The sequence below is a fragment of the Benincasa hispida genome, chromosome 6, assembly GCF_009727055.1.
Source record: "Benincasa hispida cultivar B227 chromosome 6, ASM972705v1, whole genome shotgun sequence".
In the NCBI taxonomy this organism is placed as follows: Eukaryota; Viridiplantae; Streptophyta; class Magnoliopsida; order Cucurbitales; family Cucurbitaceae; genus Benincasa; species Benincasa hispida.
Window position 1 is genome coordinate 2,262,544 of NC_052354.1, and position 23,093 is coordinate 2,285,636.

Sequence of the window (23,093 nt, forward strand, 5' to 3'; positions counted from 1 at the left end):
TAAAGGTTCTGTTTTTTTTGTTTTTGTTTTTTGTTTTTTTAAATATTCAAGTGATACTAATCTAGTTTGTGAAATTAATTATAAAAAATTAAGAATTAGTGTAAAGTATATGTTTAATAAATGTCTAATCATATTGTGTGATATATAATTTTATGTGATTGTGTTATAATTTAATTAATTGAAATCTTAGAAGAGTGTAAAAAGCTACTTTTAATCAAGTCAGGCTTCCAAGTGTTGATATATAATATATATCACATTCATGGAACTAAGATCTTCCCTTTTTGGTTATTTATTCAAAATTAGGCTTCAAAGTAAAAAATAAAAATAAAAATAAAAATAAAAAATAGCATATTTTAAGAGATTATTTTGTAGACTAAACTCACGCGTAAATATAATTATAATTAGCACGTTGAATATAATTGTGAGTAGTTGTTAATTATTTAATTAATTTTGTGATATTAAGTGCTATATTTATTTCTACACACCATCTAGGTTTAAAGAGTAAAAGGAGAGTGAAGTCAATTCTAAAATTGATGAAGTGCATGTTGGATAATTTAAATATTCTTTTCCTTTTATTTTAATTATTTGTTTTTATTTTAAATTGTTATCAAATAAATAGATGGGTATGAATGAGTCAGTCTTCTCTATCTTTTTATAGAAATTACCATATTCATACATAAGCTTTTTGTTTTCAAAACTTCAACGTCAGAAGGGATTTTTTGTGAGCATACAAGTCAACAAAAATTTCGTAAGATAGCTTAGTTGTACACAATCTTTCTGAAATTAAGGTTATTTGTCACAAAGTATACCAATGTTGTTACACACGATGTGTCAGTAATTGCAAGAACGACAAAAAACCAAAGAAATAAAATTTAAAAGATAAGACAAAAAGTTTGGTAATCCAATTTGGCGATATGTTTTTACTAATATGAAGTCAAACAATTATGACGTCGTACTTACCTATAGATATATGACAAATACAGTGACACACAAACAACTCTACTGACTAAATGATCACTTAGGCTCCTTAAGTATATTAATTAACAAGCAATCAGTTAAACTCTTCCTAAGTGTGAGACTCCCTAGTAGTCTTTCCACCTTCTAGTGAAGATAACTCCACTTGACGGACTTAGGCTCCCCTTAAGTTAGAGAATCTCTTCTCAAACAATGATATCTTAGGCTCCCCTGAAATGAAGACAACCTTAAGCTTCAAAATGATATAGAGCAGAACCTCAAGATCTACAAGAACTCTGAACCACAATCTTAAAGATTAACGTACAACCAGATAGTTCGGCCACCATACAAAGCGAAAAGCTTCAAACAAAATACTCAAAAGCAATAACCCTAGCAATACAACAACTTTCTTTTAAATAGGCACATCGAAAAAAAGGAAAAATACCCTATTCAAAATCTGCATAGTTTAAATAAGAAAAATATCCAAGAGAAACAAAAGCAAAAGATTTTCCAGATAAGGGAAACAAATAGTTAGGATTTGTAGGATATTGCTTGAGACAACCAGCAAGACGTCTCATACGACAAGGACCAAACAATCTTTTAAAAAAAATAGCAAATTCCAAAACTCTAACATTTTTTTGTAAGAAGTTGTATTTTGTAAGTGGAGTGTCAAAATACTCAATACAAGTAAAAACACGTTTTCTCTAAGAATAATGTTTTATAATGCGTCTTAACCAAAATTACAGTCTTTCTCAATCCCTATTTTATTTCTAGTTTTCTTTATTATATATTTTTTTAAAAATTGTTTTAAAAAATCAATTCGATTTGCCAAAGTAGTTTTAAAAACTTGGAATTCAAATGCAAGTTTTTAAAAAATGTGAAAAATCTAGCAAAAAAAATTGTAAAAAAAAGTATAATTTTAAAAAATAATACCGTTATCGAATAGAGTTTCACAACTTGATCAATTCATTATAGTTATCGACTCTAAACTTAAGATGTATGAAAAAATTTATAATATTTAGTTTCTTAGCTACATTTTTCAAGTGATCAGAAATTTGTTACCATATAGCACAATCACATTATGGTGATGATTGAACTACAAAGTTTTTAAAATGATTTAAGAAAGAAGAAAACTTAAGAAATCATTTTTTTAAAGGAATAAAAGTTAAAGAATCTTTAATATAACTCAAGAAATGAAAATATTTACTATTAATTCTTTTATATCTGTAAACTAGTTCCATAAGATATATATTCATAATTAAAATGTGAAAAATATCCAATTAAACTAAAAAAAAAAAATCATATACTCCATTCATATCTTCTATTTTCTCTGTTTTTTTACAACATTTAGATATTAAAGAAAATTCGTAAGATATTAAATTTTAGATAGGTGGTCACCATATATTGAATTCATTTCCTCTTAGTCCTTTATCAAACTCAATACTCTTTGTTTATCGTTAGGCCAACCCATAATAATTTCTGAAGTCTTTTTTTTCTTTTCTTTTTTTTCCCTCTCTATGATTTGTGAGTGATATGATCAATAAATAATGAACAATAATTAAGAAATACATCATCTCTCAAAGTCTCAACTTAGCATATGGCTTACAACTACTTTTTCTAAAAGTACCATTACTAAATCATTATTTTAAAAGCTACCACACAAATCTCAAATTAAGCCTAAATCAAAGTGAGGAACTAAAAATGCAAATGACATTCAAAATGGAAATATACATATTTAATATTATCTTTCAAAGACCATTTTGAAAATACACTTCCAATAATATTCCCTATCATTAATGAAAGACATTAAATCTAATTTAAAAAATTAAAATAATAATGTTTGATATGTAGTTGGCCACCTCTCAACAATTTTCTTTTTTTGACACTCAAATTAAAGTACAAGAATAAAATTTAAATAATAAAGAGTATAAGCACGAAAACAACACACAAATCAAAAAGTATATAGTAAAAAAAATAATGTATACAATAATTAAAGAGTTTTCATGTCTTTATATTAATTTAATAATTTTTTGAACTAGATTTCTATGAATTTTTAATTAATCTACAAGACAATCAAGACCCTTTGACAATTCACTAAAAAGCTTTCAGGTTTAATTAATAATGACTGAAAATAATGGCAGTGTATCTTTAAATCATTAATGGAAATAAATTAATCAAAAGATTAATCTATGGTTTGCTCTCAATGTGTTTGAAAAAAAAGTTCACATCATAATCTTTTTAAGGACTCAAAAACCTCAAAAGATCTTTCATTGCTTACACTTCCTAGTCAAAATTTATCATCATCGTAATAATAATAATAATAATTTAGGGTTTGTACATTAATCATTTAACTAAAATTAAAGTTAAATCATAAATATAGTTATATAGGGCACTATAATATTTAATTACCATATCATATCATGTCATTCATATAGAGCACTATATTATTTTGAGTCTCCTTTAATAATTATTTGGTTTTTTATTTTTAAAATTTGTATTTATTTATTTTCAATTTCTTTATTCATATTTTTCACACTTCGTAGGTAAACATTTAAATTTTTAGACAATTTTCAAAAACAAAATTACTACTTTTTATAGTTGTCCAAATGTGGGTTTGATTTTGAAAACACTCCTAAAATATGTAGACAACCAAACCTCAAACACAAATTATAAAAGTAGTATTTATAAGTTTAATTTTCAAAAAGTGAAAACGAAAAAACTAACCAACGTAACTTTAATAGTATTTTTTTAAAGGAACTAAATCAAACTATATATATATATATATATTAAAAGTCTAGAATATATTTCACTTTATGTTTCTAATATATGCATTAAATTTTTATTTCAAATTAAAAGTTAGAGGTGATTACAATCTTTGGTGGTATCAAACATGTGCTTAATTCACTAAAATGAATATAGTTCAATGTCACCTTAAAGTCAAATGTTCAATCTCCCCTTATTAAAAAAAATCATGTTTTAATTCTTATATATATTTTTTTTAAAAAAATAATCTTCAAAACACTAAAAAATTATTCTCTTTAATAATGTTGATATTCATGACAACTAAAATAAGCTATATACAACAATTCTATTAAAAACAACTACAAAATGTGATAAAAAAAAAACACAATTTCTAAATGTTATACACATTTTTTTTACACACTAACATATATATGATGTGGGTCGAAAACTTAATTTGGTATTGTTGTAGCTTTTAAAATAATTACTGACAATTAAATTATTATTTGTGAATTAAATCATATTTCTTTGTTCCTTTTTGAGTTTGTCACGTAGATCTTCTTCTTCGAATACATACTATTCCAAGCTGGTGTGCTCTGCATTCTTTTTTTTTTTTCGTTGCTAAATTTGATTCTCAAGCTTAATTTTTTATTATTTTTTCATTGACACCAATGAGCCAATTGTTAGGTTTTATTAATGAAATTGAACATTAAATATAAATACTAAATAGAAAAATGAAAGAAACTACATTTCTTTGTTTCTCAAATTTGACATTTGTTTTAGAAACGAAATGAGAGACGGAAACGTTATCAAACAAGCCTATAATATTTATTTATTTATTTTGTAGGAATCTGAAAGTATAACATTTATTAGTAATAAACTTCTATCATTGATATTTTGTGATATCAGTGATAGGGTTCTATTACTTGAATCAGTGATAGAAATTTATAATTTATAGGCTTTTATCAACTAATGTATGATAATTTATTAGTAAGTATTTGTCTAGTAACACTTTCTCTTCTTGAATAAATGAACATTAGTGTAAAAGAGTTAGTTTGGATGATTGTAATTAGAATGTAATTAGATACTCAAGATCAAAATGGAAGTCTAAAAACTTATAAAATCTATTAGTAACTATAATTGATTGACTTCTATTATAATGACATAAATATAAATCTATCAGGGATAACCACCGATATACTTATATATTAGTCAATTAAAGGATTCTATCATTAACTGAAGATCAATTCACTAACTATCACTTATGTCTTTATATGTTAAAAAAAAATCACTAAAATCGTATTTAAAAATGTGAAAATATGAATTTGGTTATTATAGCATTTAAAATCGATGATATTAGTGATATCAATTATATAACTTAAGTAGATATTAGAGATATCCATGTATCAATGATATCAATGATTTTAGCAGTATTGGTGATATGACTGCAGGGATAAAAGCCCTAATGCAGCAGAAGAGTCAAGATCCAACTCGAAATTAATCTAGAATCTAAAATACCAGTACATTAGCAAAACACACAGATTAAAACAGTGATAAAAAAAACTTCAACCTACTACCTTTTGGGAATTTAGTCTTACAAAGAATAGAAAAATGTCATTTATTTTCGTTGATGAATCGGACAAAAAGACTAATTCTCCTTAGGATGGAATATATGAACACCACCATTTGGTAACCTCCCTATTCTCTGAGCGAAATTGGGGTTGTTGGTTTGTGGGAATCACTCTCAAATTGGAAAAATGAGAAAAGTTCAAAGATAATTTTTTTCCCCACCAAATCACTTTCTGTGTTTGATCTTCTTCTAGAAAAAAAAACTTCTTCATCTCTCCAGGTCTACTTTAGGCATGAGAGACTGAGAGTTAAATGTGGAAAGTATTTCAGGTTTTCTGATAACTCTCAACATGAGAGTTATCTTTTAAATTAAATTAATAATTAAATCTAATTTAATTAATAGTTTCATTTAAATCATATTTAAATAGACATCTCTCACATAACCTATAGTATTAATTCAATTAATTTAATTAAATAAAGTCAAATTAAATTAGATTAAATTAAATAATTAATTAGTATTCCAATTAATTAATTACTATATTTAATTTAACCTACATTTGAATCATATTCAATTGTATTTTTCTTATAAAATATAGTTTTAATGTGCATCTAATATGCTTTAATTTTAAACTATAGTTTTCATATGAATCCAATTCATATTATATTAATATTTGAACTCCTTCAAATATTTAATTCTTTCATAAATTAATTTTAAATCGTATCCAAAATTAAATTTATATTATAAAGTTTAATTAAAATATAAACTTTATATTATAGTATATCATTATACACTATTATTTTCCTAAGTGAATTTGAACATTTTAAACTCTATTCAAGATATAATTACCTCAATACCCTTTACGAACTAGGAAGGATACCTAATGACCTACAAATTAGAAACTCTAATGATATGAGATTAATTGGTTAAACTCATTAACTACATTAATCAATTTTCCTTAACTGTGAGTACACTTTACTAAAGACCTACAATTGCACTCTTCTCACTACAAATATATTTCCGTGTCCACGAGTATAGACCAATAACAACAAATTAGTCCTTCATGAATATTCGTAACATCAATTGGTCAAAATTATTGTTTTACCCCTAGATTACCTCTATATCCTTAAGTACTGGTGCTCCTTCAATGACAACTTATTTATGGTCCAGCCATTAAACAGAAATCCCTCTCAAGCCAGTGAGAGGGTAGGGCCCTTTGTTCAAAGTCTGGAGATACCACTTAGGGGAACACTCATCTACTTACCCTATAGTTAGGAAGAGTGAAATCCATCTTGTATTATTATGTTCTCAACTCCCCATTCGGTCTTGTCCCCAAAATGGTAGACATATTGAGTCAGTGAATTGGCCACTCTCACCCATACAAATAAAAAAACAATCGCTCATGAACAGAAATTCATAATACACTAAGGATTAAGATTAAGTTGTCTAGGTCATCATATTGAAATAGAAGCCTAACTAGTCAACGAAGTTACATCTAGTGGTTACTATTTCGCGGTCTAGTCTTATGCAAACTTATTGCACATGATACCTCCACTTGCATGTCACCTACACAAATGCATTGGATCATTGCATTTGTATCAAATACAAAGTGGGTTGTATCCATAGTTTTATCAGGATAAGGTACCCAGTCTTATCTCTATACTATAGGCCCTTTAGGCTGTATCTTGAACATTGATCCTCTTATGTCTCTACATACAATTCAAGACTCATAAGACGACCTAGGATGTTAATTTATTGGATTTATGGTTATTAAGATAAAATAAATACAATACAAACAATAATGCTTATTGAAATAATATCAATAACTCTTTATTGATGATAGTCAATTATTTACAATTTCTATCAATGAGTTTTAGGACATACAACCCAACAATGACTTCGGTAGATATCACTGATATCCATGTATCGATGATATCAATTATCAATGATAACAGTGATATATAACTTAGGTAAATATTGGTGATGTCCGTGTATTAATGATATCGATGATTAAACTTAAGTAGATATCAATGATATCTGTATATCACTGATATCGGTGATAGAAGTTAGGTTGTTTTTTATGATATTCGTGTATGAATGATATCCATGATAAAACTTAAGTAGATATTGATGATATAAAAAATATCTATGAAATGAGTCTATCAATGATAAGAATTTACTACTAATACTATCTATAGGACATAGACTTCTATCACTTATAATAGTTGTACAATACTGATAAACTTCAAACATCGAGAATTTCGTACCTCCAACATTTTTATGTGTCTTCAATGGGCTTTTTGGACATTTTGTAAGGGCTGAGGTAAATTTTGCTATATTTACAATTAGTTTTAAGTTTTGTTATTTTTGCAATATTTTAGCCTCATTTTTCCATATATGTAAAGAGACTTTATTTATTTATTTGTTTGTTATTATTATTATTATTATTATGCTCTAAATTAATTGGTAAGAACTAAGGGAAATAGCTCTAATTTTTTACTAAAAAAACCAATATGGTATGATTTAAAAGAAAATAGTTGCATTCAACTTATGAAAAATTATGAGATAGATTTTGGTTATATGAGAAATAATACCAAATATATAAAATAAATCTTAATTTTAAAGAATAAAGTTAAAAATTGAAAATTGAAAATTTTATAAAAAAGTGACACATCTAATTGTATCATAATTAAAAGTTAGTAGAAATTGATTTTAAAAACTGTGAAATAAGTGTGTATTTTCAAAGTGATTTTAACAGATTTACCAACAATTTGTTATACCAACAAAAAACAAATGGTTAAGATTTTTCCAAATTCCAACTTTCTTTAGTATTGAATTTCCTTAACATGGTATTTTAGTTGTAATTATATTTCGTTTGGTATTTTAGGCACTCCCAAAAAATATATATTACAATTTTGTGGTAACTAAAATGCTAGGACATAGATTTTTTTTTTTTTTTTTAAATGAAATTAAAATAAGAGAGTTTGAACCACAAACCTTATGGTTTTTAAGACACTCGTATGTCAATTGAACTATATTCAATTTGACAATTCTAGGTACATAGTTGATGCATAATAAATATATACATTTTGAAACAATAATTTTGTGTTAAATAACTCAATTTCAATAGTAAACATGATTGAAGTTTACACATTTATAAAATATATATATATCTTCTTCTCTTTCTCTATTTTGCATATTTATCGAAAAACCCTATATTATCATCACAAACACATACTATTATCATCACAAACATAGACTTCCTAATTTTAACATATTAACTTTAGACTTCGTAATGTACTCAACTTAAATACCCCATATAATTGTTGAAATTTATAAAACTAAAAAAAAAAAAAAACAAAAATCATATCTTTCTAAAGTAATATTTGCATCTATCTTTCCTCCAGCTCCCTCCCATCACATAAAAAAATTGTCACCTAATAAGCTATAATTTGACTAGTGTTTGAGTTATGAACTTCAAGTAGATGAAGTAGGCTATTATAGCTCAATCCATACTTGAAACTCCAATTATAATAATTGGTATTTTTAATTATTATAACCTACAATTAATTAAAATGTTATTATTGTTTCAAATCTCTATTGGTTAGAATACTTACGATTTATTAGTATTTACTATTTCTTACTTATCCTTTTTTTTCTCTTTATTATAGTGTTTATTATTTTCTATCTAAATTAATAGTCTGTACTTCAAACACAAACTATTATAATTTATAGAGTATGATAACTCACGGAATATAATAACTCTTCTCAAAGAATCTCTACATATTTTTCTATGTAGTAAATAAATGGAAAGCTAAAAATAGTATATATGGTTTTAATGATGCAACTTTTTGACTAAGAATTAAGGGTAATATTTGTTTGACCCGTTTGTTACATATTGGTTTGTCACCAACGCCCACAAATCCAAAATGTAGAAGCAAAGCATGTACCCATCATGGAGATCTATGTATATATATACCTACAATTTTAGGTATATCTTCTAGCCTCTCTTTTATTATTCTTTTTTTGAATTTTTATCTTCTACTATTCAAGGTTGTTTTATATACACCAAATATAAATCCTTTTCAATCTTATCTAATAATAATGCTTTTTTTTCTCACATTATTTTAGATATATTTATTTCTCATTGTATTCTTATCTAAATAAAAGTTAATTACAAATTCAATTCCTTAAACCCTTTGATTTTTTAAAATCAAACGTATAAACACCATTTGTACTTCTTAAATTCTTTGTTTTATTCATCTACTTTTTATGGGGTATTAAAAAATCAAATCAAGTTTTGAAAACTAAAGAGGTAGATTTTAAAATTTTGTATTTTATTGTTAGAATTTGACTAAGAATTTAACTCTTTTGCTTAAGAAAGAGGTAAAACATGACAAGAAATTAAGAGAAAATAAATTTAAATTTCAAAAAATAAAAAAATAATATCAAATATTGTTATTACCAAATGAAACCTAAAGTTTCAATTTTATATTTATTTATCTTTAAACTTTAAAATGTATTCAATAAGTTTCTAAACTTTTAATTTTATATCCAATATATCCTTAAAACATCTAAAAAGTATTTAATACCTAAATTCTTATAGTTTCAATTTGATTTTTTTAAAAAAAAAAAAAATATTATTTTGTATTTAATAAGTTATTGACGGATTTAATTTGGATCGAGACTGACTCATTGATCCTTTAAAATTTACTTGAACGTTAGGACCGTTATAATAACAAAGTCCTAGCTTTCGTGGATGATATCCAAGTTTTCTGTAGAAGAGATCTCATTATGAACTTCTCTTTTAGGTTCCAAAGCAATAATTCTATTGTTCGTAGTTTGGCTTGTCATGCTCACGGCAACAATCAATCTTTTAAGTGTTTGTATTGAGGAACAATTATTCATGGGTGAATGCTGCTATGTCTCTTGTGATCGATTCTCTCTTTAGCTTAGACATTCGTTTAATTTGTAATTAATTACTCATATACATATGCACACTAATTAAAAAAAAAGATATTAATAAATGATTTAATTGCTTCAAAATCATAGAAAATTCCAATCCCAAAATAATAAAACTAGGGTTAGGGTTTATTAATTCTTATTTTGGTTAACATTGTGGTTAATTTCCCCATGTGTAAATGAAATCTTGTTCATGCTTGTAATGGATGGATAGTGAGTGCATAGACCTATTTGGTAGCATTCATGGCTGATCAATCAATGGAAAAGAAAAAATTAAGGATAAGATATGGCATTATCTCCCATTTTCCAATTTTCATATATAGTATCTTCCACCCCTATTTTTTTGGCTTTTCCTAGTGAAATTAATTACAAACCATCACATTCCTTCCTTTTAATTCTTTTTCTCTTTTTTTCTTTTTTTTTTCTTTTTTATTTTTTTATTGGGAAATAATTTCAAAAGTAGCTAGATTAGGAAATTGATAGTTCATTCGTTTTATCAACGAGGTGACCAATACATTATATTACGTGCTCTATTTTACTTACCTAATCCAAATTAATACATATTGATATATTGTTGTTATCGTGTTTCAAAATTTAAAATACTATTTTGATTTTTGTATTTTTTTTATAGTTTAATTTTAAAATGATTCATTTAGTCTTTGTATGTCCAAATATCTATTTTGATTTCTAAAGTCTCATTTATTAACCATTTGATTTTTTTTGTCTTTGTTCTTTTCAAATTAAACCTATTTCTTCTTGATTTCTTACGATGGTTTCCATCTTTCTTAAGTAAAATAAAAGGGTTGAAACATATTTTCAAAAACTACTTTTTTTTTTTTTAGTTTTCAAAACTTGAATTAGTTTTTAAAACATTGGTAGAAATTAAAGTAGATAACGAAACAAAGAACTAAGAGGTGAAATGAGTATTTATGGGCTTAATTTTGAAAAAAATTAGATATCAAACTAAATTTTGTTAAAAGTATACAGATTAAAATAAATATTTTGAAAGTATGACTAAACTAAACTAAATTTTGTTAAAGAAGCATGGGTCAATTGGCATAAAGAATGTATCATCACTATTCGACGTTAGAGATTCGATCTCCCTCCTTATATTATTAGAAAAGAAATAAAACTAAATTTGAAAGTATAGAGACTAATTAATTAAATATTAAGAAAATATATAGGTCAAATTGAACCAAAATTAAAAGTAGAGAGATCCATTAAAGTAGTATTAATTTAATATTTTTCTTTATTACAAAAGGAATTAAAATCTTCTTAATGAGGGTTATAGATTTTTTATTTTTTATTTATTTTTTTATTTTTTTTATGTAAGTTATGAGGAGGGGAAAATATTAAAACTTTGGCCAAGTGGGTTGTGGCCTTGTTTATTTTTTCCAAATCCATTTGTTTTTATTGATAATCCTATTACCTTTTTAATCTAACCATTAGTAAAGGAAGGTATCATAATGAGACTTAGATATGCAATATATAGCTAAACTCGAAAAATAAATAAACTTAAATATGGTATAAAGTAGAATATTTATCCATTAGGATATTTGATAATGTTTGACTCTAATATATATAATGACGACATAAATATCGTTATTGTAAATTAAATTTTTTTTAAAAAAAAACTCATTTAATTTTTCTCAATCCTACAATTTTTACTCTGACAATTATGGATGACAACGGGGTGGGACGGAGTCGGGAATGTATTCTCTATTTCCATTAATTTATAATCTCCGTTCTCATCCATTTCCGTTTTGGAAGTCGAATTCTTACTTTTTATTTTTTTATTTTATTATTTTTATTATTGAAAATTAATTAAAATCTAGTATTTATATTAAAATGATAAATATTTAGTACTTTTTATGATAAAAAAGTTGGAACTAGTTAAAAATGAAATGCACTTTTATAAGTAGAATGTCTTCTCTATAAAAATTTGAATTTTTTTTATCCGATTAAATCTTTGATATTAAGAGAGTAAACAAACTAAAAATTTATAATTAGAAAACTTCAAAAATAAAACTAAACTATTTTTATTGGAATTAAAACTGGACTATTTTTATTAGAATTAAAAATCTACTTCTAATATATCTATAATTACTATTCGATTTCTTTAAAAATGACTATTTTTTAAATTATTCGATCACAATCTCAGTCTAAAAATAACTTAAATCTCAATCTCAATCTTAAAATAAAAAATTAATTAAATAAATATAAATATAAAGAGAAAGAAAAAGATATACTCAACATAATTCTATCGAGTTATAGTAAGAAAAAGATGTTACTAAAATAAAATGGATAAGATATTAGAATGAAACTTAAGAGATACATTAAAAAGTTGAGAATGTAATTTAGTCATACATTTAAAAAACTTAAAACCAAAAAAAAAAAAAATAGGGGAGTGAGTTAAGAAAAGTTAAAACCAAAACAAAAAAGAAAAGAGAAGAAAAGCAAGAGGAAATACCTCATGGAAACTTAATAATTATTTATAGAGAAAATTTAGATTTTAAATCTTAATTTGATTTTCAAAATTAATTTAGATTTGTGATTTGTGATTTTGTGGTGATAATCATTAATGTGGAGTTTAGAATATCTGATAAATTTTTTCAGTTTTAGATCAAATGAAAAAATAAGAACTTTTTTAATGTAAATTCTAGAAAATCTAAAGTTTATTAACATGAATTATTTGGATTTTTTTAATTTGAAAATTTATATTCATTTACTGTTAAGGCCATAAAAAATGGGGAATGTTTTATTTAATAGTTTAATGTAAAATTACATAAGATATCAAATCTTAAGTTAAATTTTAGAAAAATTACAAAAAAAAAGAAAGAAATCAAATTTTAGAAAAAAAAACAATAATGATAAGATAAGATTAAAAAATCAAATAAAAACCAAATCCACGCTAAAATTTTGATTAAAAAAGTAGTTAATGATAAAATTTTGATAAAAGATTCAAATAAAACCAATTTAAAAAATCGTGAATTATAAAATTTTGATTAAAAAAATATGTCAAATTATCCCAAATAACTTTATAACCATCATCAGATGGAGTAAAATGGAAAATCAAAAGTTTCTCCTTATAGTCCCTTTTTAATAGTATTTAATAAAAATTAAATTTATTATATTAGAGAATTAATATTAGAAAAAAAAATTAACTAGCTACTGTTTTAACAGTTTATATATATATATATATATATACTTAATTAAAATATTTTAGTATTTTTTCCCTTTAAAACAGTATGTTTTAGTTTATATATATATGTTTTAGTATTTATATGTATAAATAAACAATTAAAAAAATGGGACATGGGCGAGAGTGAGTTCGGGATCAGGGACGGGGTGGAGATGACCGGGAATCCAATTTAAATCTCCGATTTGACTCCTGTATCCGATCGAACCGAGGATTTTTTGTCCAAATGGATACTTGACCCTGCGAAAAAAATTTTCCATCTCGAATAATAATCAATAAAAAATGATATCGATAGTTAAAAACTATAAAAACCTAGCCCCATTTTTTTTTTTATTAGCCAATTTGAAAGCGATCATTTGTATTTTCGATTTAAAAGGCCCAAAGAAAAATCAAATTAATTAGTCATCATTACATATTTATCTCTCGATAAACATCTAGATGAATTAATGAAAAATAATAATTATGAAAAGAAACACCAATCTAGATACTAACGGATGAGAGGTAGGGATTCAAATAATTAAAAGAAAAATACTAAATAATTATATCTAAAATTTATGGACTAAATTGTTATATCCTAAAATTTATGGACTAAATTGTTGTTTTAATCCAAGTTTATAGTACCAAATGTGATTTTTAACAAATATACTTAAAAAAAAAAATAAACGCTAGTTCTAACCCCAAATCATTATCACTATGATAAACTTTCGAGTATTATCTATATAATAATAATATACGTAACTACATTTACTTTTCATGTTCTACAGTTGCTAGGTTGACTACAAATATACTATAATAAGATTTCAATATTATAAAACATAAAAACCTAAAATTAACCGTAATAAAAATAAAATAAAATAAAAACACGTGTTATTTTATTTTCATTTATTTCTATTTTTTTTATAACATGTGGAGTGGAGGAATAAGTCTCTAACTTCAAAATTGATAGTATAAGCATTATATCACTTAAGCTATGTTCATTTGGGCATTAACACATGTTAATTAGTGATCATAAAATTATTTTATTTAACATCTAGATCATCTATATACATATATATATAACAAGTTCGAAAAACTTTTAAGCTTAGTACAAAAATCCAACGAAAAAAATTATTATATTGTATTGGTTTCATTCAACATCTAGATCAATTTAAAAATAGCATTAGTTAAAATTTAAAAAATAGAAATAAACTCAAATTCAATTTCGAATTATAATTAAACTGAGTGATCTAACACACACGATGTTACTCTTCTCTCATAAATAATAATAATAAAAAAAAAAAAAAAAAAGAACGGACAAGAAAAAACGAGATGAAGAAACATTTTGTTGGGTAACTTTTCAAACATGGAAATAGATACCCAAAAGAAACAATACCTATATGGAGAAACAAAGAAAACAAAAGAAAGGCAAAATGATTGATTTGATGAACAAAGTTTCATTAGACAAAGCACACAAACACATAACACCATTAAGTGAAACACATGTTTTGTTGTGTATTGACCTTTTGAAAAGGGGTTTTATGAAATTTCTGATCAAGGTGTAACAAAGAAATAGCATCATTAAAGAAGAAGAAAGTTGAAAAGAAAAGTGATTAAATAATGTGGAGTCCAAGTGTTGTTCAACTTCAAGTTTTGGGCAGAAAATGAAGGGTTGTTTTAGAATTTGTACTATATATATATATATATAGTGTTGAAGATTTTGAGAGACTGAGCTTTCAAAGCACCCCATTAGCTTGTCAATGAAATCAACAAGATTTGGTTTGACTTGTTAGGGTTTGGATTGTTATTTGGCTCCCATTTCCCCAATACAAAAGCCTTGAAAATATTAGATAAGATTTTTGAGAAAGAGATGTTCAATAATAGATTGTTGATGTTGATCAAACATATACATACAAACCAAACATGGTCTCCATCAAAAGGAAAAAGAGAGAGAGAGAGCCATCTAGAATCCTTTTCACCAACAATGACATCACATCAATTCATACTTAGTTATAAATATATGAGAGCATAACAAAACTCCAAAACTATTACTATTACTATTATTATTGTATAAATGGCTTTAAGAGAGTCTTTGTATTCATTAATTACCAAATAAATGTTTTTAAGCTGTTAATAACGAGCTTTTCTAATTCCATAATATTTCGGATTTCGCTCCTTATCTAGATATACCAATAAAGAAGTAGGTTACTGTGAAATATTTATTCGTTGGTGGAACAAGTTATTCTATTATGGTGAATGCTTCATCTTATTCTTGGTTATACGATTCATTTGGGGGAGAGATCGAACTTTGACGAAATAGTAAATGGTCGTTGTAATACACAAATGTCCCACTCTCCAAGAATTTCAATTGTACAACTATTCATCACTGTAGGAACTGAGTTCAAGCTTTACCCAACCCCTTCTTATCAATGGACTCTTAATGTATACGATGGACTAGTGCAATTCATCGAAAAATTCTTATCTCTAGATATATATCAGTGAGAATGAGAGAAAATCGAAATGACCTAATTAAGCTATGATTATATGAAGTAAAAACGATGAATCGAAGGGTTACTATAATTTACGAAACATGGAATTGAGAATTTCGAGTTTCTGTAATTTTAGTAATTTAGTACAACCTTATTTTTCTACTTCCTATCTTTTTTTTTTTTCGCATTATTTTTCTTTTCTTAAGATAACAAAATCAGAAAAATTTATAATTCTGATATTTTTATACACTATTATAAGAGGAATCAAAAGTTTTTGGATTAATTGATGATTTAATACGATATCGAAATAAAAGTTATCTGATTGATCCAAAAATTTAATCGATAGATTATGATAAATTTAATTATATATAATCCTTATCGAAAGTTGAAATAATAATTTTGAGAAGAAAAAGAGGAAAAAAAAAAGGAAAAAACGATGTAGCATATCATAGTGGAAAGCGAGGTGTGAAGCGGCAACTATTTCAAATAATATCAAAATATGTTGCACTAACTTTCTACAATCATTCAACACATTTCTAACCTTATTTACAATATATATATATATATTGAATTATATATATAATTCTTCTTGGATGCTTCTATATGACTCCTACATTTGTGTTAATTTTGTCCTAATTATTTTAATTTTGACATTTCTTCCTAATAATTTAATTTATAAATCTCATTGGCCTCTAGTATTTTTATGAGTAATATATTAGTTCTAACAAAAAGAAAAAGAAAGAAAATTGATATATGCATGCCATTGATGTAGATTGACGTAAAAAATAATGAAGCCTAAGAGATTGAATATTTGGAATTTGTGTATTTAGATTACACAAAAGAAAAGGATTTGTACCTATTTTCGTCGGTTGAATTTTCAAGTTTCAAAATAGATCTATACTTTTAATTTTATGTTTAATAAGCCTCTAACACGTTCAAAAAATTAAAAATGAATTCATCTACTAGATAGGAATATAATTTGAATTTTATATTTTAATGAAACTCTAATTTTTAGTGTATTTTATGTTTAATAGATTTATTAATATTAAAAAAAAAAAAGAAAAATTTAGATATTAAATTTGTAATTTTGAAAATACGAGCTAAATAAACGTTAAGAAAAACTCATAAGAATCTATAAATTATTGCCTTGTAAAAAGGTAATAAATGATATAAAAAGGGCCTTTTGTGTAAATACCAAAAATCATTAATGGTGAAGTTTGGTGAAGCAAAGGTGGAGAAATAATGTGGGGTTGCATGGACCTACAAAACAAATTTCTAACTGTCAAATCAAAGAAAACCCTATTCTCATTTCTCTATTTCATACTTTCTTTTCAACATATCATTTCTATTCATGATAAGTCAAGCACCTCTTTACATTATTTTTTATAGAATAGGAATTTCGGTATAGATAAACTCTCTAATCTTATAGAGATATTTCTGTAATTTGTAATGCTCGTGAATGTAGCTAATATACTATTAACGAATTACGTAAATTTTTGTGTTGATTTTTCTACTGCTTGCACTTTACATGGTTTCTTTGATTATCGATTTCTTAAGACAGTTTAATGTATTCACTATCATTAAAGTCAAAGTCTTTGGGTGAAAAATATGTGGTTAATTTAGTTTAACCATTTTTATCTTAATTATTTGAAGGTGTTTTTGTATATTTAATTTTTTTTTTTTTTTTTTTTTTTTAAAAAAAAATGCTTGACAATACATTGGCACTTTGCATTTCCAATTACCTTCTTATTTTGATTTGTAAATGAGTTGACTTAAACCATGTGGACTTGACTTTATCGTATATCTTTTTGTCTCTACTTTGGAGGGTTAAAAATGTAATAAAACTTTTATTATCCATTGAAATATGGGGGAAAGTGAAAATTGGAAAAGAAAATCTAAATCTCAACTTTGTATATCAAAAGAACTGTGCAAGATTTGAATAGATTTTGGGGTTGAAAACAATTTTTTCTTTTTTTTTACCTTTAAAATATTTGATCATATAAGTTTTGATATATAAGATGGAGATTGGTGAAGGAGACAACCAAAGTTTTTCAAAAAGATGTTTGTATAGCCACAACCACAAAATAACCAAGTGGATGAACCACTTCATTCAAAATTTCAGAATTATTGGCCATCTACATTGGAACTTTACATATATTTCATATCACCCAATAATATTTGAATCAAATCTACTCCCATTTTTTATGCAAAGTCTTTTCTAAATATCTTTTCTTTGAAATAAGATTAATTAAACAACATCTAAATTGCACGTGTTAGAATTTGAGGCTAAACTTATTACATTAATGAAGTGAGAAAATTTTGAGTAGGTTATTCATTACGTATCGATATTAAATTATTGTAGCCAGATGTCTTAAAAAGACATTATTTTAAATCAAGCTCAATTCTTCGAATAACAAATTTATTCAAACTAAATAGGGATATATTCTTAATTGAATGAGATTGAGTGGTCAAAATGTGTAAGTTTTTTTTATCCAAATGACTCTCATTAGACGATAGATTATGTATCTTGAAATGATATGAAAAGATAGTATTTTAATTATAATAATAGCCTCTTCACGTTGAATGAAGAACATTAGCCTTCTCAAGAGTAGTTTGCCTCTTCTTTTCTTTTCTTTTCTTTATTATTATTTTTTTAAAATACAAAATACTAACAAATTAAAAAAAAAAAAAAAAGAAACAAAATTAAAATTCATTAAAAAAATAAAATTAAAAAACTCATAAACCTCGGGGTGAGTGGTCATTCTATCAAACTTTATTTCCAAAGAATTTTTTACGTAAATGATAAAGTCATATTAGTATCTTTCAAAATGCAAAAGTTACTCAATAATGAAACATTGTTCATGCTTCATCAGAGAGAACATCGACAAAGTTTTAAATTTCATTGCTCAATTTGCTAATTTTGAAAATAGTGGTTTGTTTTGATATCATATTATACCGGGTGGGAGATAAATTTAATTATGCAAATGTAATAGATAATACAAAGACGAATATAATTTTGAACTTAATAAAAGCTAGTTTATCTCAACTCATACTATTTTCTATTTGAAAAAAAAAAATTGATTTTGCGCAGGCCAAGCCCAGCCCACCAAGATTGGGTTGAGTTGGGCCAACTTGGTTGAACTACTTATTTGGATCGATCCAACCAACCAATTCAAGGTCAACGGCTATCACATTTGGCTAAGCTTAAAAATGTAAACTCGTTTGGTAATCATTTCGATTTTATTTGAAAGCCATTTTATTTTTTGTTTTTAAAAATTAAACTTATATCATTCATATTTCTTAATTTATTATTTATTTTTTAGTTCTCAAAATTTAGCTTGGTTTTTTAAACCATGGATGAATGAAGAAATTTGAAGGTGAAAGTAATATCCATAAACTTAATTTTTAAAAACAAAAACAAAAACAAAATGGTTATCATTTTTTATTTTTAGTTTTAAAAAATTAAACCTATTTTTTTTTAATTTCTAACGATGATTTTCATCTTTTTTTAAGTATAATAATTGAATTCTTAACTAAATTCCAAAAATAAAAACAAGTTTTTGAAAACTACAATCCCGTTTAGTAATCATTTTTTTTTTGTGTTTTGTTTTTGAAAATTAAATCTATAAACACTCATTTCACATCCAAATTTCTTAATTTGTTATTTATTTTTTACCCATATTTTTAAAAACAAAGCCAAAATTTAAAAACTAAAAAAAAAATTTCAAAAACCGATTATTTTTAGAATTTGGCTAAGAGTTCAACTCTTCTACTTAAAAAAAATACAAACCATAGTAAGAAAACAAGAAGAAATAGGCTTAATTTTAAAAAACAAAAAACGGAATGGTAACCAAACGAGGCTTACTTTTTTTAATTTTTGAATTTTGACTTGGTTTTTGAAAATGTTGATTAAAAAAATATAGATAACAAATAAAGATATTTAAGGATGAAAGAAATATTTATAGACTTAATTTTAAAAAACTACCAAACAGGGCATTAGTATTTTACATTTCAAAATAACTTTTTTAACTCAACCAAATTATAAAAATTAAATAAATAAACTTTTGAAAACCACATTTTCTAATGTCAAAAGAGTGAACTAGGATTGCAAAAACATTTCTGAAAATAGATTACTGAATACAAAAAATGTAGAAAACAATGAGTTTAAAAAACAGAAAATAAATAATAAAACCATTCAGTTTAGGCTAGTGAAAAAGATAAAATAATGTCTTCATCCTAGATGTAAGAATTGAAAGTTCAAATTATGAAAGAAAGAACCCTTCAATCAATAATAGCTTGAGGGTGGTTCTTGAACTAATTCCCTCCAACTTTCACCCCAATCAATTGAGATTTATTGAGCCTTAAATAAAAATAATGATGTCTAATTTCAAAGCTTCTACCTGTTCAATTCATAGTTTATTAAAACATTACTTCGACAGTTTTTTCCTAAGGCTGCAAAGCCCCATAATAGCATAATTTTCCAAACTCTTCTTCATGGCATTTTCTGTCCCTTCCCTTTTCCTCACCAAATCATACACGAAAGAACGACGATAAGTCAGTCACCAAAACAATTACTTGCAGCGCTCATCCAGCCAAGAGATGATGTCGTCAAATACCTCGAGTATCACTTCATCTGGTTCACCTTCTAAAAGAGAGTGGTATGCATCCTTGTAAAGTTTTATTTTCTTATCTGAACTGCTCGCTTTCTCGTACAACAACTTGCTCACGGATGGGTCGGTTACAATATCAGCCTCCCCATGCAGGATTAATAATGGCAGGGAAATCTAGAAGACATCTCAATAAACAGAATTAGTTCTTGAATTTGCAATAAAAGCCAGAATTAGATTCTTAAATGAAAATTAGAAATTGTATTACATTCTTTGATAGAATAGTCTTTTTCCAACAAAGATACTAAGCATTTTCATTGATGTATCAAAAGTGCAAGAGTGTTAAACAGGATTAAAAGAAATGTACAACCACCATGGAATCAACAATAAGGCTCTCTAACTGGTCAATAAAGAGAATAGGAGCAGTAAGAAAAGTGCTTGGACTTTTGAAGGGACATAAAAACATCTTGTGAAAGTTGATCACATGATTACTCTTACTGAAACTATTTACTATTTTGATCAAGGAATGATGGATAAATATCACTCATTGCCCGAACAACGATTTTTGTTGCTTTCGGAAAGAGAGATATGGTTGGAGATAAACCCTCTCCAGTACAGAAAGGATATCTGCTACTATATTTTGCTTTGTGCAGTTTGGAGCTGCTTTTATGGAGGTGTTTGGCGTTTGATTGGTCAGACCTAGGGATTATGAGTTGATGAGTTTCTTCTTTATCTCCCCTGGGAGGTTTTCATGACAAGTCGGGTTGTGTGTTGTTTTGTGGGTGTTATAATTCTATAATTAGGATTTTTCATTCTTGTAAATATTTTGTGATATTTTCCTTTTCTATGCTTTGTATACTTATATATATTCATATCTTTGGTAAATGAATAAAGTATTCTGATTCTTTCTCAAACCTAAGAGTTTTACATGGTATCAGAGCTCTCTAAATAAACTTAGGGTTTTTGTGAACCTTAGAGTTTGAGAATTTAGAACCCATTTGTGATACGTTTAGGGTTTTGTGGAGAGGTGAGTTTACACTTTTGCTCACAGTCGCCGTCTTCGGTAAAGAGAGAGATTCTTGGAGTTAAAAATCAATGCGCGGATTCAATGCCTTGATGCATCAGCACGGATCCAAAGTTTAAATGGCTCAACGTGAAAAGTTGTTTATCATTGCGAGTTTTTTTAGTAGGCCTGCACCTAAATATGAGATGGCAAGATCAAGTGTTGTCAAGCTCAAATATCTCCTCGTTGGAAGAAAGCTTACACTTCGAATACTTCATACTGAAAGACACAAAGCAGTACATCATCTAATTCTAGCAGTGCTTTAATTGGGCGACAAATGATTACAGAGGTAATAAGGGGGTTGAATCAAATAGCTTCAAAGGTCATTCCAAATACCAAAAGATCAAATCCAGGAGGTATTGTTTGCTATTAAATTGTCATAAAAAACCTGGCTTTAACGAAGCGTGAATGGCAGAAAAATTTGCTGAATAAGAGTCAGAGAATGCCATCACCCTCTGCACATGTCGCTCTACTATCTGATAGATCTTGACAAAGTCCAATTACGATTTTGTGGAGGAGTTTGCTAAATTTCAGCGTATCAAGAGTCTTGAGGGTATCATCTTCTACTTCCCAATTACGGCCATCGAAGAGACAGGTACTTTCTAAAATGCTTTCTTTTCTCCGCAACGTCAAAATGGGTCTTTTACACTAAGTGCTACAGACCATGATGACAGGTAACCCCAAGTTTATTCTCCTAACTGCTTTGTAACATCGTACCTCTCTCACCTAAATGTTCCAACTTATAGTTTATGGAACCTCCACTCAGCTGTTTTAGGATCAGGAACGTCCATCCTTACTGATCAATTTCTTTGTCAATAGTTTCTAAAATTTACCACATTTCTTCGTTTAAACATTGATTTCGGTCAGTAACGTCACTCGTGATCATTTATTGTTGGTTCCTTGTTATTGCTTATTTCAGGATTTATGACGAAAAGACTATTGTGTAAAAAGCGTGAATTTGGAGGTCTTTACATGCTTTGACGTACAAAACACCTGGCCATCACAAGCTCAAGTGTTGTCCGTCTCCCCTTTGAAGAGCATTGTCATTTGGGTTATCGTCTATCTCTGATGTTGAAAGGAGTCTTCGTCCCCAACTTCAACATCTGTTCTTTTTATAATTGGTGAGTAATGTCAGTTTGCTAAATTTCATACGTTTGAGTTTGTATACTCGGATCAATAAACGAGCTAGTGCTCCTTTTGAATTAGTGCCATTCTGTATGTTTGGGGTCCTTGTCTGTTGAGTCCAAAGGAGGGTTTCGTATTGTTGTTTACATTTGTTAGATGAATATTCTCGGTGTTACGTGGTTTATTTAATGAAAAGTTGTTCTGAGTTATTTTCTCAATTTCGTAACTTTCATGCTGAAATCCAAACACAGTTTTAGTGGGTGCTCTTAACTCTAGGAGTTGATAATGTAAGGATATTTCTCTCATAACTCAGTTTTTATTTGATGCCATGGCATTCTTTCATACAATCTTCTTGTGTTGATACTCATCAAAATGGAGTTGGCAGAACGAAAGAATCGTCATCTCTTGAGAC

General features: G+C 26.5%; 1 protein-coding gene across 2 annotated transcripts in view; it reads right to left on the reverse strand.

Moving 5' to 3' along the window:
- Positions 1–20,151: 20,151 nt before the first annotated feature.
- Positions 20,152–23,093, reverse strand: part of LOC120079903 (caffeoylshikimate esterase) — a 13,608-nt gene continuing 10,666 nt past the window's right edge. For both annotated transcript variants that reach the window (XM_039034356.1, XM_039034357.1), the window contains exon 9: positions 20,152–20,670. In XM_039034356.1, the coding sequence (XP_038890284.1) occupies positions 20,458–20,670 (213 nt within the window). In that variant the 3' untranslated portion in view covers positions 20,152–20,457. The remainder of the gene's footprint in view (positions 20,671–23,093) is intronic.